General features: G+C 54.0%; 1 protein-coding gene across 1 annotated transcript; it reads right to left on the minus strand.

Moving 5' to 3' along the window:
- Positions 1-1,641: 1,641 nt before the first annotated feature.
- Positions 1,642-25,768, minus strand: TFAP2E (transcription factor AP-2 epsilon). Its single transcript, XM_075048648.1, has 7 exons — positions 25,742-25,768; positions 25,139-25,585; positions 24,730-24,781; positions 6,757-6,985; positions 6,359-6,477; positions 3,606-3,747; positions 1,642-3,186 (listed from the first exon to the last, which is right to left on the minus strand). The coding sequence occupies exons 1-7, from the start codon at positions 25,766-25,768 to the stop codon at positions 2,898-2,900; spliced, it is 1,305 nt and encodes a 434-aa protein (XP_074904749.1). The 3' UTR covers positions 1,642-2,897.
- Between the last annotated feature and the right edge of the window lie 827 nt (positions 25,769-26,595).

Consider the following 26,595-nt stretch of genomic DNA (forward strand, 5'->3'; position numbering starts at 1 on the left):
CAGTGCATGTCTACAAATTGAATTACTTCAGGATAGTTATCCTAAATAACTCCATGTGGGGAAACCTGTATTGTAGCACAAAAGCACCTTACTCTCCTTTACCATAATCCATTTTAAACATGGATTATGCTGATGCAGAACAGGACACTCCTATTTGGAATAATTTTAAATAGGAATAGTTTTTGCGCTTTTGGCTCACACCCTGCATTATCCAAAATAGCTTTGAAGTGTAAACAAGCCTCCAATGTGTCTGTAGTATTTCCATTCTGCTCCCTGGCTCCTCCTTGTTCCCTGGCTCTTCCTCTGGGAAGGTCCAAGAGCAAAACCAGACCTGCAGAGCCTGTCATTTAGGTCTTTCCTTTCACAAACTTCATTCCCCCTTCAAACCGAGGGACATTTCCAATCTGATTCCCAATTTAAATGCATCCCTAAGCTTTTGAAGGGAGTATTTAGATGCAAGTTTCTGACTCTAAGCCATCCCCACAAACTATATTAGTACATAAAATGTTTCACACTTTTCTGAAAGGGAGAAGGGTTTGTATTTCTAACCTCCTGTGGTCCCTTTTGGGACAGTTTGGTTACTTCTCCATTATCATCAACCTAGTCTGCAACCTCCAGAGAAAACTGGTGGGTACAACTCTGAGAGAGGTCCAATATAACAAGTGCTGTAATGACTCAGGCCCGTGTCCATCTGCCCAGTCTCCAGCTGTGACAAGCAATGGATGTGTAGGGAAGACTGCACACATGCTCTCTAAAATCACCCCACTTCCATTGTGTCAAAAGCCATTTACATGTCTGCTTCCATGAAATCCCACGGCTTCTTACTTGTCTGCTGTTCATTTATTTAAACCAGCTTCCCAACTACTTCGTTTGGTGTTCTACCTCTAGTTTTAGTGTCATCTTTCCCTGTTTGTATTCTTTTATACTGTTGTTTTCCACACCTCTCCCATATACTGCTCATGTCCTTTACAAGTCATGCAGCTCTAAGCCCTTGGTCTTTCCTTGCACAGAAGTCAGTTCCCACCTCAGATCTCCCTGGCTGTTTTTCTCCATGGCTTTACCAGTTGGGCTGGCCAGATCTGCAAGTGGCATTCAAGATAGAGGAATATCATGCAAGAACACGTATGTCACGCAGCATGATCTGTTTTCTGGTTTGTTAATCCTTTTTTAACAGTTCCCATCGCTTTGTTTATTTCTAAGCTCCTATGAGCACGAGGTGGCTGGTTTTAGAGCTCCATCCATAACGCCACAAACATAGCAACTAATTTGGAAAGCGTCATTGCATATAGATTAGTAGGGTTACTTTATCTGCTAATTTATCACTCATTGTCTTGATACCATGAGGTCCTTCTGCAGCTCTTCACAGACAGGTTTAGATTTGACTGTCCTGAGCAGTTCTGAAACATCTGCAAACACATCATTTCACTATTCATCACCAGAGGCGCCGGCCGGCTCGGCTGCGATGGCTTGCAAGATCAGGGCATTAATGCCAGCTCCTGTCATTCTCTGAGCTCTCCATTTGTGACTGCACAGATCAGTCAAATGTCAGCCATGAAACTGGAGGATACTGTTTCTTAAATCTGGATAATATTTCAAGATACAACCACAGAGGCAGAAGGGTCCTTGTTCACAAAGACGATGGAAGTGCTTTCTTCAAATAAAAAGAGGTTTATTAAGATAATGAGAATGACATTGTGGTGTGGGTGTTGTACATCTATTGCAGCATTAAGAGAAACAACAGCAAGTACAAAATCCTGCAGAACTTCTATAGTCATTATCATCACAGCCTATCTTGTCCATGCTACAGTTTTGTGTATCCAAAACTTCATTCCCATTTCTAATGGCAGAAAATCCAAAGACTTTCATCTTTCAAAAAAAAACCCCAAAACAAAAAAAAAAGGCAAAGCAAAAAAACCAACTCAATTTGATATAAATAACTTGCACTGGACATTTTAAAACTTTCAGATTTTAATTACACATAAATAAATATATACAGATTTAGAACAGTTCAGTTTGGCCTGGTTCAAGTTCTGCTCCTTGTGCTTTATTAATTATTATTAATTTTAGAAACTTGTGTGCTGTTATCTGTAGGTTGTGGAGTTTTAATTAGTCCTGGGTTTAACTTAACCTGCTTTATCCCCAGCTATGACCGTAGCAGTTGGGAAGGCTTTCCTCGATCGGTTCCTGCCCTGGGAACCATCGGGTGTGCGGTTTGTTCCTCCCCTCATGGTACGACTCAGGGCTCCTCAGCCTGGGGGAAAATCTGCCTTAAGTCTCAGTTTGAAAACTGTAAACAAAGTCTGAAACTGCTTTAAATCCAAAGCAGTTCTGCTGGCAATTTTCTCTTGGCCTGGCTTTAGGACTGGGCTGTAGGTGGGGAAATAGGAAGGTTTCCTGTGTATTTGCCTGTCAAAACCAGCTGATAAATCCAGGTACAGCCAGCGATCCAACTCCCTGCCCTCTGCTGCTCATGCCTCTGGTTCCTGCATTGATGAGGCTTTTGCTCTTTCTTCTCAGTTTTTCAGTTGGAACAAATTCCTGGAGCACGTCAGGATTTCGCTATGGGTTTTTAAAGAACAAAACAAAATAAAATTGCACATGACTTGGCTTCCTGCATCCACGATTTAAAAAAAAAAAAAAAAAAAAAGGGCAAAAACTAAAAGCCATCAACCTGGCTTATTTTCTCAATCTCATTACGTCCATTAGAGTTGTTTTCTTCTTAAATTCTTAAATTCTTTAAATCTTCTTTTTCGTCTTTACTTTGTTTGCTTTATGAGTTTCATCCCAAGTTCAAATGTAGCAGTACAGAAACAGTGCACTGTATCATCTTTCCCCCCCAGTGCTATCTATCACGACCGGGGAAAGCTCCCACCAGGGAGAGGGAGGGAGACAGCACGTTATTTCCGATGCTTCACTTCTTTTTCTGATGCTTTGGAGTCTCCGGCCGTGTGCCCGTTCCCTGTGCTGTTCATGAACATTTTATCCAGCCCCTTAAGGGACTCTACCAGGTAGTTCTGGAAGGCTGTGAGCGCTGCGCAGATGGCTGGGCCCCCAAAGCCGTGGGTTATCAAGCTGAAATGAGTCAAACAGCTCTGGACACCAGGCTCTAAGATGAGTGAGGGGCGGCTGTTCCCCAGCGGCGAGCGATCCTGGGCTATCAAGTCTGCAAACTCTTTACAAATTTGCCTGAAAGGGAGAGGTTTGTGTTACTATAAATGCTGTTGGAAAGCTGCAGGGACGTAGGTGTGTTTGGGGTCGTTTTTCCTGCTCCCTGCCCGAGCAGCTCTGTCCCCTCTGGGAGTTTTTGGCTCCAGCCTGGGGAAAAGCCCTGGGTGCAGAGTTGGAGCTGGTGCAGCTGCTGCTGCTCTTCGAAGGGGCACGTGTGGCAGTGCCGAAATGCTCCCCAGGGTGAGGTTAACCTCTCCCATGTAGGAGCAAGCCCTTCCATCCATGCCAATTATTCACCTTGCCGCACATCTTTCAGACCTGCGTGCAGCCTGTGAGGCCATCTCTTCCCCACAGAAGAGTAAGCTTTTGGGGCTAACGCTGCCCTTCCAGGCTGCGGGTACCTAACGCAGCGGTGGCTTGTTGCCATCTGTACTCACTTGGTAGCCAGCAGCATGTTTTTCCTGGTGTGGAGCTCCGTGGGGTCGGAGTGCTGTCGGCACAGGTACTCTGCCGCCGCCTTGGCTGGGAACTCTGTTTCACACACGTACCCAAAATCGCGAGCCAGGTGAACGGCTTCACCTACGAGCAAGACAGATGAACAAGCTGTGTCAACGCCCGCGTGGAAGGGGAGCACTTTCTGTAGCAACTTCAGCCGTCTCACTGATGTGGCTCGGGCCACTTGGGCACTTCCCTTGCTGCATCTTTCTCTCCCTACTTCTTCCAAAATTTCCTGCTTGGCCTCCCCAAAATGAGCAGAGATTTAAACAGGGGCTGGAGGGTGAAAAAGTGACCTTAACCCTGTGACCGCTAGACAAAATAGGGATGTGAGAAACAGGCAGAAGGAAGGGGTTTACATCCTCCCGCAGTGAGCAGGGGCCCTCGGGCTGGACGCGCAGGCAGCGTATCCATCACCCCGTGGAAATGCCCACCCATTGATGGAATTGATCCATCTCCAGGCGTCCCCGTGGAAATAATCAGAGCTGATGGCAATTGATCATGCCCAACACCCGAAATCCTGGTCGGGCAGGCAGAGCTAATTTGACTTGCCCCCCTGCTGCTCATACGTATTAGGCCATCCATCCTAATAGCATTAACCTAGATCCCATCACAGTCTTCCCAGCTCCCGGAGCTCAGTCTGTGAAGCCATGTTACGGTCAAAGTGTCTGTGCTTCCCATACAACGATAATACTTTCCACTTCATCTCCTCCTCCAAAGAAGGAGCAAATAAGGTAAACCTAGAGAATCAGAACTGCAGTTGGTTGTGTGTTAAAAAGCAATCAGAAAGGAATAGCTGCAGAAAAACAGTTGTTGTGAGAATAAAAAAGGGCTGTGTGACCTCACGGTGGGAGCCAAGTATGGAGCCAGGATTTATTTCCTCCATGAATGTGTGTGAGTGGCTACACAGCTGAATGCTTTAAAGGCAGTTTGGATGCTGGCTTAGAGAGGTTTCAGCAGAGGGGAGAAGGCAGTCCAGCTTCTGAAAGTGGTGTTAAATCGACACCAAGCCAGAGCCCAGGGTAGGAGAGCGCTCGTGGGGCAGGAGGACACAGCAGGCAAAGGGGCCGCAGGAGCCTGTCTGAATGCACACCACTTTCTGAGAGCTTAAGGATGTTTCTGGAGTTGAACTATAGCGCTGCTGCTCCCTGGGGTCTGTGCTGGAGCTGCTCTCACGGAGCAGGTGCCCAGGAGCGGGCAAGTGCTCGGTGTATGTGGCAAAGGCTCCCAAAGAAAGTTGTGTTTCTACCTGCAGCCCTTGTAGTGCTCCCTGGGTTCCCCGGTACCCATTCTCCCCATCTATACGAATGGCTGTGGGTTAGTGTAAGAAAAAGTATATCATTAGCACTCAAAAAATACCCAGTGTTTTTTTTTTAAAGGAACAGATATTGGGAAGGCAGAGGGGAGAAAACAAATTAAACCAAGACAGCAAATGTCCAAGAAAGGGGATGCCTGGGGCATAGGGGCACAAGCCAGTTTCTGCATGCTGAGTAATGACAATGCAATAGCACCTTCCTCTGGGTGAAACATCTCCCAGTGCCATAACACTTATGTGCAGGAGGAAATTATATCCATCAAGCACACATGGCACCGCTCTTTTATTTACTATGAGCTGGTAAGCAGTAACTGAAACATCAGCAGCCACCTGAAATCAAAATGTACATTTCTTCCTTCCTTCCTTTCTTTCATTCTTTTCTTTCTTTTCTTTTAATGGAAATCAGCCTTTCATTCAGCACGAACCAACTGCCCTCAGTAACAACCTCCGCCTAATGAAGCGGGTCATTTAATTTGCTGGCAACAATGGAGATGATTTTCTATTCAGAAACTGCAGGCAGCTGCCTCCAACACGCTGGGTGCAAACACAATGGATTCCAAAGCTCGAAGGGAGTCGGAGCTGTCATTGCATTTGTTTGCGTCCCGTGTCCTTTTCTCCCAAGATGCGGTGGCAACATCATCATTTCCATAGTGCAAAAAGTAGGAGGGAAGCAAATAAACAAGCAGCTTTAAGGAGGGGCACCTCACACGTCAGGGCAGGTCGCACGCTGCCTGCCACACACATTTTCCATAGCTTAGCCCTTAATGCCACGCTCCGAGGACTGCTACTACAAACTTTACCTCCACCTGCAAGACCTCAGAGCTGTGCCGCATCTCCTTGATGTCTCGCTTGTCCCCTGCTGTCGGGGAGAAGGGCAGGACTCAGATACGGGGCATCGCCTTCACACGGGAGACAGGACATGGACCTGAGCGCGGTGATGGAGCCTCGACAGAACGGTCGGCAGCACCTGAGTTGTGTCCTAACCTTGCCCACAGTGCTACAGAACAGCTGCTAAATACTTGGCAGCTTTATTCGAGCTTTGTTGTATTTGGTTTCTGTGAACCTGACTAAGCGTTATTAGAACGAGTTCACAGAAATGAACGGTACGCTTAGCTATAGCCAAAAGGAAGCTCGCAGCCCTGTTCAGGCTGTGGATGCCTTTTCCCCATGGGCTATGACTGGTCTACAGAAATGTCTGAGTTTCCGAAGACAGACGTGCTTGAATCAGCATGGAGGCTTACACAGGGATATTTCCAGTCTCAGTCGGTGGTGACCGCTGCGTACTTGGTTTTAAGTGTTCTCATTTGTGGAAAGCTGCAAATGAAGGGTATTGAAGTTTCGGCCCTCCCATCCTCCGCAGGAGTGCAGAGCGACTCTTACCTTCCACGAGGGATGTCAGCAGGGTGACGTTGGCAGCTTTGCGCCTTCCTGCAGGTAGATTTAGTCCAATTTTCTCTAACCTTTCCCTTAAACACCGACCCCCGTTTTTTGATTTTGCTCTGAAAAGAGAAAACATGGAGAGGAAAAAAATTATAATTAATGTTAAAATAACTATAACTAATCCCAGTTTAAGCTTTTAGGTTTGAAAGGAAAGAAGAAAAAGCAACAAAAATGCTATTCCCCAATATACCACACACCAGAATTTCTCATCTCCGTTAATCTGAGAGGTAAGAGCTGGTGCTGAAGACAATGCTTGCTTCGGCATTACCCCCTGCATTTCAGCACGCTGCACAGCCCTGTGTCCTTGGGCTGTCCCAGGGCTCTTAGGAGCAGCTTACCTGCGGAGGACTCCTCCAAGGAGAGAGGCGTTGAGACACTCAGGGGGCGAGAGCCGCCTTTGCACCTCCCCGACGGTCACCTTGTACTTGGAAGTGGAGCTGAGAAGAGAGAGGCGGCCAGGCACAGAGCAGAAGACCTCGTTGGGATTCGTCACCCCTCCGATCAGGCCATCTTTGTTCATTGACAGGGTGGAAATGGTGGTGCCATTGGCCTTCGAGGGGATGGGCACTGGGAGACAAGGAAGGGAGAGAGAAGAGGAGACCATGGCTGAGAGACTCCGGAGCCAGGGATGCTGCTCGGTGACTCTCCTGGAGCTTTCTAGCCCCCAGCACCCTGCAGTGCCGTCTGCAGACATCAGCATGGCTGGCTGGGATATCAGTTAGTTCCTTATTTTCCTCAATAAAAGAAGAGAGGTGGGGTGATGAAACTAAACTAAATAAAGAAAAAAAGAATGGAAGAGGCCTGGACTCTGCTCTCGCCTGCTTTCCCACGCCTCCCAGCTCTACTGTAATTAAACCCAAGGTTTTGGGCTGGTCTCCAGGAAGGCTAAGGACTGTCCACAGCATCGCTGTCTGGACCTGTGACCAGCTTCCCCTCCCTGTCTGCTCTGGGCATTCTGTGGAGCTGGGGTGGCAGGGCGAAGCACCGGCTCATCGCGCTGGTCCGGGTGCCATTCCTCTCCTGGCTTTGGGACGGGACCGCAGCTGCAGCCCAGCTCTGCACAGGCACACGGCTGTGTCCCGCCGGACAGGATCAGCAGGGCTGAGCCACCACCTTCATACCCTGCATAAAACCCAGGGGATGCTGGAGTGGCCGAGAGCTGCGTTTACCAGTATGCGCCCACAGGAACCAGTGGAAAGAGTTTCTTTGACTTCAGCTTTGGGATTAGCCCCACAACAAGCCCCAGCCCTGAACTTTCATCATCCCTGGCTTAAAGGAAGCTTGAGGAGATCAAACCCAATTAATCCAGCACAGACTTCCTTTCACTTAATGGGCAAAAGTCAGTTAACACAAGAGGTTAGACAGGCAATACTGACTGCAGCATCGCATCGGGCCCATGGCATCACAACCAGGGTGAAATGGGCACGGTTTTCCCATACGTCATTCCAGTAAGAAATGTTCTTAGACGCAATAAAGGTTTATAGGTTAAAACTGTGGCTGAAACTTGTGCCAAATCTCTTTGGCTTTTATGTTCTGAAATTAATAACCAATTTAACCCTGGAAAAAAGCAGGTTTTGAAAGAATCCAAAGAGGACTGCAAATGCCATCGCTCCAGATCATTTCAGCCCTGGCATTCTTTGTGGTTCCTCAGTAATGACCATTCCACAAGGCACGTTCAGATGGTTCCTGCAAGTAACGCAGCAACGAATACCAGGGCGAGATGCAGGTTTTATAAAGGAAATACACATGCCCAAAATGAAACAGAAAACCCGAAAATTAATTGGGGAGGGTACATAGACTGGACCTATTAGGGGGCGCTTACAATCAGCATATTGTAAATACAGCTCAACAACTTGTTAGCGTGGCAATAAAAAAGTAGCACATGTTACATAAAAATGGCTAATGTTTTAAGACTAAAAGATTAATGGAAAGGAGCTAAGGTACATTAAGTTTCCTCTCAGCATGAAACTTGTACAAAGTCAGGGGACTGAAGGGCAAGATGCACTGGTGCCAGGCTGGAGTCAGCAGCTGCGGTGTTGGTGTTTGCCACGACTGTAGCTGGTTGAGGGATGTTCAGGAAAGAATAAATACGGGAACATCACCATGAGATGTAGGAAACCAGAGCTATTTCCAGGAAGCAGCAACTTCAAAGCTTTCTTCCACAGTCCCAGAACAGGTTATATTTGTCTCTAGGGGACACCCTTAAAATAAAAAGTCAGAGCATGTTTTACAAATATCTGTGCATTGCTGCCAAGGTGCGTGTCACTTCGGGGCCAGGTACCCAGCGGATGTGGGTTCTGCTGCAGCAAGGGCCACCCCCAAACCAGACACCCCTGGAGAGCAGGTGTTGCTTGTAGTATCATAGCCTTTGTCTGTCCTTGAAGAGCTCTGCGTAATTTATATACTTGCTTATTTGTGCATGCCTGAAATCATGCGGTGGCGTGCATTCAAGCCGCATGCGTGGCTGGGGACACACGAGGGACTGAACAGCCATGCAGGAGAGAGGGGAATCGTGCCTCACCACACAGCTCCATGAAACACGGCGTCTGGGGACGAGGCAAACCCAGCTGGCACCAGCGTGAGTTAACACCGGAGCCTACGGAAAACTGGGCTGGAGATCGGTCCGATACAGCTCTGGCGTGCCTGCGAGTCGCCCCGCACACACCGGCAGCGTGCGGGGAGGGACAGGGCAGGGCAGTGGGAAGGCACAGATGGATGCCGATGCACAGCACGGAGACACCACAACACTTTCGAAACACGTACTAGCGTTTTTAGGAATGATGCTACTGTCAGAAATAAATCCCCTTGAAAGCTGTAACCCGGAGCCTACCGCTGCGAAGGTTAATGCCCAGAGCAGTCAGGTCAGCCCTGCTGCGTGCCACAAGCAAACCATGCAGGCACCGGGCGCCCGTAACAAAACTTGAATATTGGCATCGCTCTTCCGCCTCGAGGCCTCAGCCGAGGCCAGAGCCCCGTCACATTCGGCACGTGCAGGCGTGGGACGGGGCCGCCCGCGTCGCGGGGAGCTTGTACCCTCAGCAGCGGGGCACACAGAGTGCGAAGGGAGAAACAGAACGGGTGGCTGGCCCAGCATCACGCAGAGGTTAGCGGCAGCGCTGGAAGCTGAGCCGGTCTCTTGAGTCCTGTAACAGTGCTTCATCCATTAGACAACGTTGCCTCAATACAACAAGAATAAACATAGCCACATTCGCCATTAATCATTAATTATTGTTATTTGGCCTCACCTGCTGCTGTTTGCCTGGTCTGATCTGCAGCTTGTTTGCCCATAAACATGCTGCAGGAAGGAGACAAGCTACCATTAAAGCCTGACAGCTTTGTTTCCTTGGCTTTTGGGGAACCAAAATTGTCTCTTGTCATCTGAGTAAACCAAAAGTCCCCCTCGATCTTCAGTTGCTGCTTTCCTGTTCCCGCAAGCAGCAGGTGATCGGAGCACCTGAGCCAGCCTGCAGACAAGAAGGAAGCATGAGACCATTGCGGGTCGGCACGGCACGCAGCCGACAGCCCAACGCCCCGGCGCGCGAGCACGCCGACCCCCTGCGTCCGCTGCTGCCGCCGCGGGCAGGAGCCGCGGGACCCTTCCAAACCAAGACGGGTGCATGCAGGCGCCCGGCCCCGCTGGGAAGCGCTACGTGCTGCTTCGCACAGCTTCATGTCGAGGGTTCATCCGAGGTACGGGGCAGAGACGGGGTTTTCACAACGAGGTTTCTGGGCACCGGGTGCTGAACAGCCGCAATGCGAGTGGGAGGCATTCGGTGCCACCGTGCCCAAGCGGAGGAGCGGCCGGGCAAGGCACGGACTTGAGCCCCACACGGTGCTTTGCAGCTGGGAATAAAAATGTAACACCACACACCAATGTCACTGCACTGGTCACCCCTTCTGAGGTTTCCTGGGTTTGGCCATAGCAGATACCTGTCCTTGGCACGGGGGCAAGACATTGCCTTTTGCTCACTGAGCCAGCTCTCGCCCTGCTCATCCCCGTGGCAGGGGCTTGGGCAAGCTCAGCTCCCACTCATGACCGTGAAGGATGGAGTTTTCAGCAGAAACACACCCCAGAGATGCTCCTTCATACAGCGATGGACAGACGCATTACACAGGTTGATGAGGAAAGGCTTAGATGCTGGTACCCCAATGGCCGGGTGCCCAGGTGCTTGGCCCCCTCCCTCTAGGCCCTGTCTGATGAGTGGGACAGGGCTCAGCTGGGTCACCCCACCCCAGGGAGCTATAAAGGACAGGACACAAGCTGAATTTTCCTCTGTGAGGCTGTGTTTGGGTTGATTCAGCCAAAGAAAGGGGAGGAAGGGGGCATCAGGCTTTTAGCAACTGCTCGGAAAACTGGGGAGTGTGAGGTCTTTTTTCCTCTTATGCCCATCTTTGCTCTCTGCTCTTATTATTATTTCCTTGTTATTTCCTAACTGGCCCTGTGTGAGCTCTGCAAGCTGTGTGGTAGATGGGTGAATGGGGGGTGAGCTGGGGAGCCTGCAGCAGTGCTGGGGAAAGGCTGTTCCCAAAAGTTGGGAGCTGCAGCCAGCCCCACGGGTGCTGGTGGCCTCTGATCAGGACCCTCCTGGCAAAGACACAGCTGAGTCTGGGGGAGCAAGAGGCTGAACATCTGTGCTGTGCTTCTGGCAGACTTGTTCTCAAGCAAGAAATGCTGTGAGTGCGGGGGACTTTTGAGAAAACGAGCTGCCAAGTGGGTTAGTGTCGCCCAGGGAGCTGGGGCTGGTGGGAGAGGGACCAAAGCCCTGGGCACGGTCCCAGCAGGGTGAGTTACTGGAGAGAATGTAGGTGCGTCTACATGGGGGGGGGGGGGGGAAATCTTAGTCTGCTCCCTGAAACCCCTCAGTTATTGAGGCTTGGTTGCTTCGCTTTGTCCCCCTAAAGTTTTTTTTGCCCTTTCCTTTAGCTGCCAGGTGCTCCTGAGAGGTTTTTTTTTCCCTGCGGGAGGGTTGCTTAGTTCAGATTAATCCTGCTACTTCTAATTCAGCAAATCCAAAAGGTATTGACTGGTGTGGCTGATACTCAGCTCCTCATGCAGAGGTAAGCTTGGCTGCGGATTTCACAAACTAAAGCCCCAGTGAAGCGTTTTGCCCTGGTGAGCCTCCGGTCCTGGGGATGCTGCTGCTAGGCTAGGGAGCAGCGGGGCTGGATGCAGGTAAGCACTGTGGGGCTGTGCAGCACAAGCGTCGGAGGGATCGGATTTGAAAGGGAAAACTGATTTTGAAATAAGGTTATGCTGACAGACCTCAAAGAGCTTCACAAATTGCTAATCCTCAGCCCAGTGCTGGTACAGGACCGGCCCCTTAAGTCATTAACTCACTCCCAGTGCCTGTGTGAGCTGGATCATTATTGCAGCTGGGGAAAATCAAGGCACAGAACAAGTTAAATGATTTACCAAAGATCAGGCATCTGGGCATGATCTGAATGCATGCACTTCTGGTCTGTGGGAATGCTTTTATAAGCAAGCTGGGCTTTACAGCACTTCCTAACACTTGGGCAACAGCTATAGAAAACTGATTAAGTATGGGCTCTGCTTTTATAACTCCAGACTTTTTTTAATGCGGTGAAACATTTGTCATTGCATCGTCTTGTCTCATGATGCTCCTGTATTTTGAAGTTAGCTGTTGAGAACAGCAGCATGTCAATAATAGGCATATGAAGTCTTCCTGAAGGTGGGGAGGGAAGCTGTCCTCATTTCTTCTGTATAATGTCACAGGAAGCGTTTCCATGAGGCTCAGCATCTCGCTGCCTCCTTTAATGTTGCAGGGCAGGTACCACTTGCAATACATTATATGTTTTGCGAGTGCATTGAGCAGCAGTGCAGAGTGACACAAACTCCCATACAAGCCGCCTGTCCTGGTGCTACGCAGCAAGTACATGCAGCTTTGTCTTCACTTTGAACCTGCGATGCTTGTGATCTCCCATCAGAGATGCCTTTTTTTTTTTGTGCCGAGTCGGATCTACTTTGTCTTTTAAACGTACCTTGGGTGTAACTGTCAGATGGCGAAACTTGCACAACTCCATTTGCCGTGGCATGAAAACCCTGATTCTGAGAGAGTGAGCGATTTCCAAGCGGGTCCTGGTTTCCAAGAACACCAAAGCCTTCCTCCCTTGACTTCCCTGAGCTGGAGAGCAGCCTGCCTGCATGCCGTTGTCTCCCCATGTCCTGCACAGCCAGCAGCCCTGGGATAGCGGTGAGCCCGCAGGCTGGGATGGCTGCAGCCGGCTCCCTGCTCTGCTGGGGAATTGTTCTATGACACTGGGCAGGTCACCTCCCCAGTTTGGGCTTGACCGTCCCCATCAATAAAATGTAGATAATATCTACCTGGGAGGGATGCTGCAGTACCCAATTAAAACTTGCCAAGTGATCCCTGGATGAAAGATTTCTCCAGGTGAGAAGTCCCCAGGGGGTAAATGTAGCCAGGAGTTGGTCCAGTGTCAAAGGACAGGACATGGTGATGCTCCTTGGAGAGGCAGACAGGCGTGGAAAGGCAATCCCCATGAATGTGAGGTCCTGACACCTCCAGTGACACTGCAGGTGTGATGGGATGCCACGGCCTTGTTTCTATGAGGGCTTTTCAGGAGATACCAGGCATCAGAGTGAAAAAGGAGAAACAACACTGAACTGATGATCGCTCAGTTGTGAATCCAGTGGATGGAGTAAGGAGCCTTGTGCCTTCAAGGTGTCCCAACATAAAGCATCAATTTTTTGACACTTTTGTTCTGGTTTTGCAGAGGTGGGTCCCTTGGCTTTTAAGTTCCAGATACAAAGAAGAAGGAGGAAAAGAAACCCATTCTTCAAAGGCTTTTACCCAGGGAGCTAGAAAGCCTTGGAGAATTTCCTGCTTTTCCCCAACGAGTTTCAGCCTGGATGGATCTGCAGCCCTACGCCTCTGCTTCTTCATCATCCCTCTCCTGTTGTGTGGTCCAGGGTGACGATGCTGCATCCCCAAGCTCCTGCACTCCCTCTCCTTCCTCGCCTGTGTTCACAAACATTTGTGTCTGAAATTACCACTATGATTCCTGGAAACAGCCACTTTTATGTGCAAATGTTCAGTGCAAAAGGCACGTCTGCAGCCCAGGCTTACGCTCTGCGTGTGGGTGCTGCTGGGAGCAGCTGCCCGTGCTTGGGGGCTGACTGCACACCATCAACTTTTGGTTTGAAGGAAAAAGAGACTTTACCTACAAAAGAAAAAGACAAAGTACTGACTCATTTCCATATGAGAAATGCGCTACCTGCTTGCAAAATGATTTGTAAGCAGGAAAATTTGTGGTACTTGGAAATTGAATTGCTTATCGTGGTGTTATTTGTTCAGTTCCATTTCCAGCTGGAGCTCAGGGTGCTGTGAGGGGAAAAACAAGTCCAGAGGGAACATGCAAATTGCTGCCCGTCTTACAAGTCTGTTTTCTTCTCTCCTTAGATACGTTACAGGTAAACCCTCCTCCTCAGCAGCACCGAATCCCTGGGTATTGGAGCTTTTGTTGCAGCATCTCTTTCAAAAGTGGGAGTGTGCTACAGCTTAGATTGCATTTTAAAGGGGTATCAATTAATCCTTGTAGGAGACTACCTGGGACAAAGCAATCTCTCATCTTCACAGTGCTGTCTCCAGCCACTCCAAAAGCATCTCAGCCCCCGGTCCCTCTCCAGGGCCATGCACCGGTCAGCTCGGCTGCATCGGGCATCACTGTAGGTCCAGAGCAGCCCAAAAAAAGGCTGCAGGAGGCCTGAGTCGTGCTGCCCTGCAAGGGGACAACTGCACTGTGCAAACCTATTTCGGCCGCTCGTCACTGCAGCTGCTGAAGTTTTGCTTCTGTGCTATCGCAGGTCTGGCGACGAGAGCCCTGAGCCCCCCCTGGGTTTTGTTCCCTGCAGTAGATGGGGTTTTCCTGCGGCTCTGTCCCGCTCTGGGCAGGCAGCGGTGGGAAGCTCCGGCTGATGGATGTTTGTGCGTAGCCCCTGATGAAAGGTGCTCCAGCAAGGGAAGGGATTACTGCTGTCTTTCAGGAAGAGCTTTCAGTGAACTAATCTAACCTTCGTTTGAATGTCTCTGATGTAAATTATAAGACAGAGATACATATATAAAGAAGTATCTGCATGTGGGTGTGAGCCAGAGGCAACTGCTCCTACCATCCCTTTAAAAGCTCTTTTTCACTGAGGAGGTGCTGCAGAGTTCAGCTGCTTCAATTTCCTGGTGTTTCAGCAGAGAGGTATTTATTGATGGGCCAGGGAAGGAGGTCAGTGCCATCAGCTATATTTCAAACCCACAGTCTGTAATTATCCTTTCTTCCCAGAGGGGTTTATACAGGTATTTTCTTTATCTTGAATGCACAACCTGAACCAAGTCCCCATGTCAAAGAGCCTCTCTAGGAAACGCCGTAATCGGCTCAAAGGCCTTTTCAAATGGAAGGATGGAAAGAATCTTGTTTTTATCTCTGGGCTTTCCAGATTGCTGAGTCCCGATAGGGAAATGGATCTCGGACCCTCGGAAGAAGAGAGGGAGCAGGGATACAACTCGGCAGCCTCAAACTATTCCCATGAGAAAGCTAATCAGGAGAGGTCCCATGCCTATGCAAAGCTCCCGTACTTAACATTTGGTTTCCCATGCAAATCAATACATTAGGTTACAAGCTAAATGTTAAGGTGCCATGTGATATTAATTGCATTTTTCTTTCTGTGCCTCTCTTTTACCCAGCAAAGTACCTGCCGTGTGTCACTGCAGGTGTCTCCCGGGGAGCTTTGGGATGGATCGATGGGGCAGGAAGGTTCAGCCTCTGCGAGACCAGCAGATACAACATCTCGGTTAAGGACAGTACCCGCTTAGTACATTGTGTCTTGATAGGAATGGCCAATCAATGTAATAACAAAATTTACTCAGATCTCTGCAAAAGCACCCAGTGCTCCTTCAGGACTGGGAAGGGGATTAGTAAGCGGTTTGCAATTAATAATTTCAGTTAATGTGTTTCCCTCCTTTACCATTTAGGAATGACTCGGCCTCAAATGTGCTGCTTGCTTAGAATATTTTGTGAATTTTTTGGAAATTTTTTGGAAACTCACAAACAATTTGTTGTGAGTTCCCACGCGTTCCCTGCTGTACTTCATTTCAGGAACAGCCTGCTGGAAAGCAGCAAATATTAATGATTAAAATGTCCCCCTAACGAGTGACATCCAAGTGCTCGAACCTTTGCAGGAAATGAATGAAAAAGGATTTGGATTCTGCTTTTGAATGTCCAAGTGTATTTGCAGCTATTTACTGCATGGGGTTTTGCTATTCGTGGAATGATCTGCTCAGATAGAGCAGTGCCCCCGTCCCCTCCCCTGACGCTGCCCTTCTCACTCGTACCTCTGCAACTTCATTTCAAAAGTCAGTTTAGTGTGGTAATCCAGATTATTTCACTCCCCTGATTCAAAATTAATTTTTTCTGAATCTGCAGCTAAGCCCCTTCATATTTACATTAGAAAAATAACAACTAATTAAATTTCAGTTCAATTACTAATTGCTCTGGATGGACCTACGCAGCTCTGCCTCTGCTTGCACAGAATACGTGTGTTTCACAGCACAAAACACGCAGGTGTCGGCAAGGCAAGAAACTGAAACAGGAGGCTGGAGAGCCCAAGGATTTAAGCCAAAGGAACTGGAAATCTGCGTTGCTCCGTGCTGACGCCAAGGAAAGTTTCTCATCCAATGTCATCCCCAGCCTGGTTCAGCCGTGCTGTGTGGCAGCGAGTGCTCCCAGACCCGCACATGCTCCACGGCTCTGCCCTGTAGTGTTAACCATCACAGGTTTATTCATTTAGCAGCACAAACTCCCATTACATTTTGGCAACCAGTCTACGGGATCTTTATGTGTTTAAACAGTATAATCCATTTTACAGTAACATGCTTGAGAGGTTTTCCCTGTATTCCCTATAGAAGCGCCTGAATTTGTGTGGCTTGGATCTACATAATCTAAAAAGGGAGAACAAAGATGCAGTGTCTTTTGCGAACGGCGGCAGATCCCATGTAAGCCACGGTAATGTTGCTATCAATTTGTTAAAATGTGTTTAGATTATTGAAGGGCAAAAGACCCTTCAGCAAAGATTAGACATGAATAATAATAGAAAAATACTTCTCTTCATATGGAACTTGCTGCCAATCCGCAGAGCATGCGGGAGGGTTTCGATCTGAGCCTCAGACCGCAGCAATGTAAATCTGTCGGTTCACCTGCCGTTCTGGAGTCGCCGGCTCGCCCGGGGATCGGTCCGGGGATTGGCACCGCTTGCCCACTATCACAGCGAAACCACTTTTACTTTTCCTTGCTCAGAAGACGCCCTGGGTTTCTAACACCCAAGTATTGGCGGGACATCCAGCAAAGCAGATGTGTCACAGTCCGGCCAGCGCCATGCCCCTGCCAGGGCACACGCGGGGAAACACCTCTGCAGCGGCACGGGACCTGCCCCGGTGCCAGGGAGAAGCCGCAGAGAAGGAGCAAGGTCCGCATCTTCCTATGGGGAAAACATCTCCGACCAGCCACAGAAACAGCGTCAGGAGAGACCAGCCAGCTGTGCGGGATGGGGCACATCTGCACACGGGTGACTGCGGTGCAGCTCTTGCAGCATCTACAAACCCTCTGATGATGTTTCTTCAGTGACTGCCCCCATCTCTGGCTAACCTGGATCTTGTGCTTGGAGCAACCCTGAATACCCTTGGTCAGATCCTCCACTCCCGCTTTCCCCGGCACATGGGGCCATCTCGAGGCTCCCAGGGAGCCCTGGGGACGCGCCGTCCCCACGCAGCCACCTTGCTGGGGACACCGCTTGCTCCCTGGGACCTGTCCAACCAGTCTGGAGGGAATAGGGCCTGACCCGATCCCTCGCTCCCTGGCGCCTCGGCAGTTGGGTGACTGATGCCAGATAAATGCCTGAGATAGAGGGTGGGGAGACTCAGCCTGGCTGGAATCCCAAGCACGCACCGCAGAAGCTGTGATGGCTTTTTAGGCTGCAAAGGTGAACCTGCTTGCAGCCCCCCTCGTCCCGCTCCAAAGCCCCTTGCTCCTGAGCTGCAGGCATGCTGTGTTCCGGGACATCTAACTGCAATGGGTAGCTTGGGTTCAATTCTAGCAATTCCTTCTCACTCCTTTGTGCTTCTCTGCTCTTTTCCACCAAGCCACAACACTTAAATTCTCTCCAAACCAAAGATGACACCTAGACATGGCAGAGCTGGGTCTGGGACAGGGCATGGAGATGAGAGCTGAGCATGCAGCAGCTCCAAGCATTATATCCACATTTGCTAATTAGTTCTTCCATTAAGAATTAAAATAAACAAACAAATGGAAGGACAGCAAGAATGAGTAATTCCCTAGGATCACACAGGAAAGGGTGGGATAGCTTAGTGGTTAGGGTGCTAGTCTAGGACTTCAGAGAACCTCGTTTAGGCTCTTCAAATAATTAAGACAGATTGTAAACATTTTTTTTTCTGAAATCATGTATCTTGGAATATTACTAAACAGGGAGGAATGGTCTACGTTTACCTCTGCTCTACGGCAGATTTGGTGTGACGCTGGGCACGTCCCTAGGCTGGAGGCACACGAACAGGTCCCCGTGGGTCTTACCCGTGTCTGCGCTGCTGTGGGTGGGTGCGCCGTGGGACCCCGGGGAGGTATGTGCCTATTGTGTGGCACTGTCTACAAAATTAAGATCTCAGTGCCACCTCCTTCGTGGGGACGAACACCATGGGGTGTACGTCACCTGGCCGAGGCTGCTCCTGCTGACCCCCCTGCCAACCCACTGGTGGACGAAGCAGCCCCTGTGGGAGCTGGGGCTGTGGCGCGGCAGCGACCTGCTGCCCGGGAGGGTGGGAGCACGTGCTGTGCTCTTCCCTGAAAGTTTTCATGCCTTTACACAGTTCTTCAAATTATGGAGGGAGCACGCGGGGTGGCTGGGGACAGCCAGCCCCTGGTGACGCTTTCGCCCACGAGCACGGACGGCTGCAGCCCTGCCTGCCCAACGAGCGGGGTCTGCGGCCGCTGAGCACCGGTCAAGCCACCAAGCTGCAAAAGCATCTCACAGCCCCAGAAATGGAGGAAGAGGCGCTCCGGAGCCAGGCCAGCGTCTCCACGGTGCCTCGCTCCGTGCTGTCCCATGGAGAAGCCTCACCTGGGGTCCATCTCCTGGAGGGGAAGGGCTGTTGGTTTGACTCACAAGCCACATGCCAAAAAGCAACCCAAGCTGGCTTTTCTGAACCTACCCTTTAAGAACTGCTTTTTACTTCTAACAAAGAAAAAAATTCATTTAAAAACATCTAATTAAACAGTAAGTCATGACAAGGTACATGAAACTTGGAGATAACACATGCCTGGGAGGCACCAGGGAGGTTGAGACAAAGCCCAGCGCCTTCACCGGTACCCGCATGTGTTATCTCACATGAACACACACCTGGTTTTATCCTGGTGCAATTATAGGACATTAAAAATATAATTTTAATGGAGGAATGGTGATCTGGATGCAGTTCAGAGTAAAAACTTTCTTTTAAGTTTCACTGTTTGATTAGTAGGTGTTCCTGCCGCGCACGCGTGTGTGCGTGAGGGAGAAGCGCCCGGATCGGGAGGTGTGACTGTGTTTTGATGAACGCTGTATCTCGTGGTGTGTGCGAGGGCTTGTCTAAACTTTAAAGCCTTTGTGAGCAGCGCTAAGGCAGCAAAGCCTCCAGTCAAGACCCGGCTTGTCCCAGGTGAGCCCCTTTTCCCACTCAGGCAAACTACCGCAGCAGATAAAGCTGCCGAAAGCAGGGAGGGCTCTGCCAGCCGAGCTCAGCACCCTGCAGCTGACTGGAGTCCAAGCACCTCCGCCCACGTCCGTGGACAGTCTTATAAAAGACGTGTCTTCGCAGCCCCGGGTGTTTTACAGGATGACCTCATTTATTACCTTGCCCGTCACAGGAAATGATGTTTATCTAATCTACCATTCCTTCAGGATTTTTTTTCCTGCCACATCTGGCTTCATGCGGCATTTCTTACGGCTCGATCCCTCTCTGCGCTGAAACAAAGGAGAAATGGCACTGCTGCCACCACGCCAGCACCCCGGTCCCACCGGCAGTCCCGCACGCGAAGCCCATGGGGAAGATTTTGCTTCAAAACCTGGAGCTCGCGTGCGGTGGCGAGTGGATCTAAGGATCTCAGTCTTAATCTCCCTCCTCTGCTGCATTCTTTAGTAGTGACAGCTACTACTTGCAATATTTCTAAAAGTGGGCTCGGAGCACTCTGAGGCACAGCTTTCCATCTGTCTGTCCAGCATCCAGCCAAACAGGTCCACATTCCTGAGCAGAAACGCTAGCACTGCCACTCGGGAGCAGCTGAAAAGCCTCGGATGGAAATTTAAGCAAGTCACAAACACGCGGGAGAGCACAGCGGCCAAATCCTGCTGCCTCAATGCGAAGCCAGGGGAGTTCAGTCCCCACCAGCCATCCAGCACCCATGTGCCACGCACGCCTGGGTGCCAGCGTGAGCCCACGCTGGCTACACCCTGCTCCATCTGTACTCCGGCTTGTAAAACGCTGCAGCCAAAATGCTTGCCCGCGAGCGGGGTGTGCAGGCCCCTGCGGTTCTCGCCGCTCCCGCTGCTCGCAGGGCCCCGTCTCACCCCGGCCCACCGCCGGCAGGACCCTGGGCTGCTCCTGCACCCCCAGGTTCTGGGTGCCAGGGAAAAAGATTTGTATTTTTCCTTTGTAATAAAAAGGCTCTATCAGAAGCTTTCCACTGATCCTGAAAGGATGTCAAAGCAGTAAAACCCCTCCTTATTTTACGACCAAGCTGCAGGATTTTTTGCTACTGAGTGCAACGGCATAATGCTTGATTTCACAAACAGAAAATCACGCTCTCCTTTGCCCAGCTGAGGGAAGAACCTGCAGCAGGAGCAACGGCTGCTCGCGGGGTCTCCAGCCGTTTGTCTGGGGGGTTCCACGTCCGGACGTGAGTAGCTGTCCTGGGCACCCAAACACCAGGGCAGCAGGTGAACAGGGCAGAAAATGCCTGTAGCTGCTGTAGCCTAAAGCAGCCAAAGCCCTTGACTAAACTTTTTCGGAATTAATTTTACTGTTCTCAAGCCAAATATCTTCCTGGTCTTATGTAAATGCTTGGGAGGAAAAAGAAAAAAAACACAACCCGAACAAATAAAACAACAACAACCAAAAAAAAAAAGGCACAGAAACCCATTTCTGAAATACTTTTGAAAAAGAGGGAGAAGGAACAAACATGAATATAAAAGATATTCCTAAAATCTCTGCTGCCCAATCCAAGATTTTATCCATTCAATTCCCAAACTAAATATATCCACTATCTATCACGCCAGTACGGGGGGAAGCTCATCCTCCGCTTCTCAGTGCTATTCACAAGTGAAATCCCAGCTCCACCTCCATCACACACACCATCCCTGCAGCCGAACCGAACTCCCCCCCCGCTTCGGTTCCCCGCCCCGGGACCACCGCATCGCCCGGCGGCTGCTCCTCCAGCCTGAGGGCCGCCCCCGGGAATAACGAACCGGAGCCGGTCCCGAGAGCCACGGTGGAAATTGAGCTCTGATCGCCTCTTTTCAGCCCGAATTTGCCTCCCGGTGCTGTCCCCGCCGGTGGGACCCGGCTCCCCCCCCCCGCCTTGCGGGAACGGCTCAGCCCCCGCCGGGACTGCGGGACGGGGACCCCGGGGCCGCCCCCCCCCGGCCCGTAATACTAAAACCGTTAAAGTTTATTTAAGAAAAAAAGGGGGAAAAAGCAAACCCGCAGCCGGGCTTACTCGGGCACGGGGCTGCGGGGGCCCGTTCGTGCGGGGGGGGACACGACATCTGCAATTACAGCCCCTGCGATGGGGACGGGCCCCGGGCCCCCCCCCGGGATGCGGGAGGTGACAGGCTGCGGGGGCACCGCCGGGGGCTGCGGCCGCTTTCCCCCCCCCCTCCTTCCCCGTTTCGTGCTATTTTTGACTGGGGGTCCCTGCGCTTGGCTTGAATTAAAAGCTCCTCCAAGTACAGGAGTTAAAAGGTGGCTTTAGGGATTTGGGGCAGGTGATTAATATTTTGTTGAAGCAGGACAACAGTATCTCGGCAACTAATTAAGGAGAGATTTATCTGTTTTCACATGCACAGATTTATATCAGGTTTCTGTCCGAGGGCCATACCGTGAGGAATTCAAGGATTAATCACCCCCGGTGCGGTATTTGAGATCTCGGAGCGATTTATGACAAAACTGCGCTTTTTAACGTTTACTCTCACTCCCCACGGAGAGAGGCACCCCGAGAAACCCCCGCTGTCCAGCTGCACAACCCATCGACTTCACTGCCTGCCTGGAAAGCGCTCGGGATTTGTCTCTGATATTTTAATTTTTTTTTTTTCCTAGGGTTTAATTCGTTCCGCCCGCGGGGTCCGGGGCTTCGCCTCGGGCTCACCTCTCCCCTCCCCGTCGTGCTCAAAGCAGACAGAACCAGCGAAGTCAGAACGACCCCGTATTACAGATGTTTTCAAAAAAATTAAATAAAGCAGACTGCCCAGTAACTAATTCGCCCGGTTCGAGCGGAGGACAGCCCCAGCGCCCAGCTCTTCCCCCGACGCGGGGCAAACCGCCCGGTTACTCGGGGACCCGCACGGCATCGACCACCGCTCCCGGCTGCCGCCCGGGACCTGCTCCGGGGATCCGGGACCCCCACCCCGGCTACAGCTTCCATAATTCCCCAGCTTGCTTTTGAGCCGAACTCGTCCCTTTCGGGACATCTCTTCTAGGGCCGCCCCGCAGAGAAGGGCGAGCGCGGCCATCGAAATACGGGCGAACGGGGGAACCGGGAGGCCACCGAAATCCGCTCCGAGCCCCCGGCACCGGGTGCAGGATGCGGCCCCGCGGTGCAGCCGCCGCCTCTGCCCCGGGAGGGAACCGCGGTCCCGGTGCAAGACCCCCCCCCTCCCCGCGCCTCCGTCCCAGCCGGTGCCGGGGTCACTCCTGGCCGCTTTGGGGGGGTCCGCCAGCGTCCGTGTGTCCCGTCCCCCCCCCAACACGCACTTTGCTTTGGATTTTATCGATTTCTCAGCTGCTCCAGCAAACTCGGGGCTTCGAGCTGCCGAGAGGAGACGGGGCCACCCGGGCAGCGCATCGCCCTCACGGCTGCGGGCAAAGCTGGTGATTCCCCAAAACGTACTTTTGCGTCTTTTTTCCAAAGACAGGAGGGAAAAAAATTAGAGAACTGGAGTGGGGAGAGCAAGGGGCCGGAGGTGCAGGCGACCTGCGCCCACAGGCCCCGTTTTTCAGCCAGGGTTCTTTTCTTTTTTTGCTTTTCTTTTATTTTTTTCCCCGAAGGAGAGACTAGAGGATCTCCGGGCACAAATCTGGCACTAAACAACAACAAATCCTCCCGACGGGAGACGAAATTTTCTAAGTCATGGCGCGTTTTGAAAAAAAAAAAGGAGGAAAAAAAATTTTTTAAAAACCCAAACAAACAAACAAACAAAAATCCCAACCAAACCACCGGAACTTCAGCCGAACTTCCAGACAAATATTCTGGCTGCAGAGGGGTTTGTGAAGGTACCTCGAGTGCTGCTGGCACACAGCGAACAGTGAAGGCGCGGCCGGGGCTCCTGCCCAGCCAGAGCGCACACGCACCCCGCAGCTTGTTGCAACCATTTCTCATGCAAGGATATTTAATGAAACGCCTCTCATGTGTTCTAATTAAAGCTAAAATAATTACGGTCATTAATGCTCCACTGAAATGCCGCGTGTAATAAAGCTGTGTTCTTAGAATGACAATTTTCATGGAAAAGGGGGCTGTAAGGCACCGTGAACGCTGCTCCCCCCCCGTGTAACGACTGCCACCGCCCATGGCGGCGGGGAAAGAGCCGCACCATCGGGATATTTTTCCCGAATTGCCGGAGCTGGGCAGTTACGGGGGCTTCGGCTGCTGCCGGGCCCCCGGGAAACGTCCCCCGAGCCAGGACCGGGACCGGCACCGGAGCTCGCTGCAGCCCCGAAAGCAGCCGACGACCGAAAATCTCCCGGTTTTAGCGGCGTTTTGCCCGGGCCCGGGCCGGCCGGAGCCAGCCCTACCCCTCTGCCCCCGGGGTTCTCGGCGTTTCACCCCACAACCCCGCACCCCGCTGGGCTGCGGGCACCGGCCCGGCCCGGCTTCCCCCCCTGGCGAGCCCGCACGGACGGCTGCGGTCTCGTTTGCCCGACCGTACCAGGGAGCAGCAGTTAAACACGTCCTTTCCATCGGCATATTTTTGTTTAAAAAAAAAATAATCGCGGGGAGAAGCCAAGAGCAGCGCTTGAATACGGCACCGGAGTTATCGCCCCGAGCGGCCGCACGATCGGCTCACGTCCCGTCCCCCCCCGCTCCCGGCTATGCGCCGGTAAAGTTTTTTTATTCGAAAAATATTTTACGGAGTTGAGCTGTTCTAACCACGGGGCTTTGTTTGGAAGCGGAGGGGCTGTTTAGCAGGTGGGGGAGAATCGGCGGTTAAATTAGGAGAGGCGGCGGGAGACCCCGGGGGCCGTGCGGGGTCCCTGCCCGCAGCCCCGCTTCCCCGCTCCGGCCCCGGCAGGGAACGGCTGTGGCCTCCCCGCCGCTCCCCGGGGCAAAGCCCCGTTTCTGGAGCCGCAGACGGGGAGTCCCCACGGGCCCGGCTTGCTGCCGAGGCGGGGGGCGACCGGCGGCTGCGGTTGCCCGGGGGTCTGCGGGATGCCCCCGGGATGCCCCGGTTCCTACGGCCGCGCCATCTCCTCGCCCCCGTTAAACGCGTTCTCCCCCCCCCCACACTCCCCGGTACGAGCCCCGCCGAACGGGCCCGCTCCGCCGTGGCCCAGCGCTTTCCCCGCCCGAGGCGGTGCGCGGCCCGGGCTGCCTCCCCCGCCGCCGGGCTCAGGGCTCCGGCCCGGGGCGGCGGGACCGGGAGCGATGGAAGTTGCCGCCGAGCCCCTCCGGGGCAGCCCCGGGGCTTCCCACGCAAACCGTCCGAGGCCCCCGGGGCTCCCTGATAGCCGGGTCCGCCTGTTCCAGGGCCCCTCGGTGCCCGGTACCGGGAAGAAGCGGCGGCGCCGGTACCGCCCGAGGGAACCCAGCGGGCCGGCGGGCGGACGGACGCTGTGGGCAGCCGGGACCCGCCGCTTTCGTTTTCAGCCTCGGCGGGGACGGCAGCGAGCCCTTCCCGACGGGAGGGGAGCGGCCCCGCGGGGCGGCTGTCGCGGGTGGGGGGCGGAGAACCCGACGCGGCGGAGCCCCGAGGGCAGGAGCGGGGTGCGGAGCCCGGCCCGGTGCCGCGTCCCGCGGTGCCGCCGCGTTCTTACCTTTCTTGATCACGGACTGATCGAGCAGGTTCATCCCGCCGTCGTCCACGGCCTAGAAAGCACCGAAGCAAGAGCCGTCAGCTCCCGGTGGGGATGGGCACCGGCCCCTCGGGGCGTGGGGGACAAGACAGCGCGGCCGGGGACCGGTCGACCCGTTGCCGCCGGCCGGGAGGGATCGCTCGGGCACGGACGAGCCCGGGTAACGGGGATCCCGCTCCGGCGGCCCTCCTCGCCCGGGGGTACGGAGACCGCGGGGCCCGACCCGGCCCGGCCGGGACGCCCTCCCCCCGGCCCGGGGCGCCGAGGCGGCAGGATGGGTCCCCGCCGTGCCGCTCCCTTGTCGTCTGTGTCGTCGTCCCCCCCCGTCCCCGGGCACCCTTCCCCGGCCTCCCCTCCGTCCCCCCGGTACCTGGATGTCCTCGATGCCGTGGTGGCCGAGGCCGTGGAGGCCCAGCGGGCCGTCGGCGAGGCCGTGTCCGCCGTCGGGCAGCCCGTGGAGCAGCCGGGGCACGGCGGGGTATTCGCGGCGGGGGTCGAGCCCCAGGGCGCGGTGGGTCTGCGAGAGCAGCCCCGCGTCGTCCTGCCGGCCTCGCTGCGGGGGCCAGGCGGGCTGCTGGTGCTGGTGCAGGGGGCTGAGAGCCGCGTAGGGGTCCCCCAGGTGCGGGTAAGCGGGCTCCTGGCCCTGCGGGTAGGGCAGCGGCGGCTGCGGGTACGGCGGGGGGAAGTAGGGCGGCTGGAAGTCGGCGGCGGGCGTGTGGCAGAGCGGCGGGGCCGAGCCGTAGGGCGCCTGGTTGAGAGCGGGCAGCTGCGGCAGGCGGGCCCCGGCCGGCGCCCCGGGCAGCCCCTCGGCGCGGTCCTGCGGCGGCGGGAGACGGGCGAGCCGGTGAGGCGGGGAGCGGACCCCCGGCCCCCTCTACCCACCACCAAGCAACCCCCCCCCCCCACCGGGGCCCCCCCCGACCCCCCCCAACCGCCCCGGCCCGGCCCCGCCCGCGCCCCGGCCCGCACTCACCATGCCCGGGTAGCTGTGCACTAGCATCTGTGCGGGCCCGCGGCGAGCCCCGGGCGGGCCGGGCCCCGGGGGTGCCCCCGTCTCCGCCCCTCTATCCCGCCGGAGCGGCGTCTCCCATCGCCCGCCCGCTCCTCTGCGCCGGCCCCGACTCCATGCACGCCAGTTATAGCGGCGGGGGCGCGCCCGCCGCGCCGGGAGCGCGCGTCAGAGCGCGGGGGACGGGGACGCGCCGCCCGCTCCCGCGGGGCCCCCGACGGCTCCCGACGGCGGACGCGGAGGGGCGGCGGCGGCGGCGGCGGCGGGGGGCGGCCGGGGCTGGGGGGGTCAGGGGCGACCGTCGCCCCCCGGGAGCGCGGCCGGGGCCGCTCCCCGCGCCGTCGGGCGGACCCGCGACCGTCGTGTCGCACGGTGCCGCACGCCTCCCCCCTTCTCCCCCCCCCACCTCCTCCCCCCGGTACCCGGGACCACCCCCGGATCCCCCCCCCTCGCCCACCCCGCCGCCTGAGAGCCCTGTTGGGGAGCGACCCTCGCCGCACCGGGGACCGAGCCCCCGAGGGCCGGGAGGACCCGGGGGAGCGGGCGGGCTGCGGGACGGCGGCGATGCCCTACGGTTCGACTTTATTAGCCCGAGCAGGGGAGCGGGGTTCCCCCGGCCGTGAGCACAGCGAGGGCCCCGGCGGCAGCTGCCACCTCCGCCCGACGGCGGCCGGAGCGGGACCCGGGGCCGGTGCTGCCGGGAGAGCCCGGGGCTGCTCCCCGGGGTTCTTCCCCCTCCTCCGCGGTGGGGAGCGGGCAACCCCAGCCCGGGCCCTGGGAGAAAGAGAATTATCTGGGGGTGCTCCGGGCCTGGCTCC

The sequence above is a fragment of the Buteo buteo genome, chromosome 16 (genome assembly GCF_964188355.1).
Source record: "Buteo buteo chromosome 16, bButBut1.hap1.1, whole genome shotgun sequence".
In the NCBI taxonomy this organism is placed as follows: domain Eukaryota; kingdom Metazoa; phylum Chordata; class Aves; order Accipitriformes; family Accipitridae; genus Buteo; species Buteo buteo.

Excerpts from the sequence above, each read along its gene's own strand:
- TFAP2E (XM_075048648.1), bottom strand. The coding sequence starts at position 25,768 with ATGCTAGTGCACAGCTACCCGGGCATG. Across the intron at positions 25,586-25,741 it reads TGCACAGCTACCCGGGCATG|GACCGCGCCGAGGGGCTGCC; the intron begins GTGAGTGCGGGC and ends CCGCCGCCGCAG. Across the intron at positions 3,748-6,358 it reads GCTGACATCCCTCGTGGAAG|GTGAAGCCGTTCACCTGGCT; the intron begins GTAAGAGTCGCT and ends TCTTGCTCGTAG.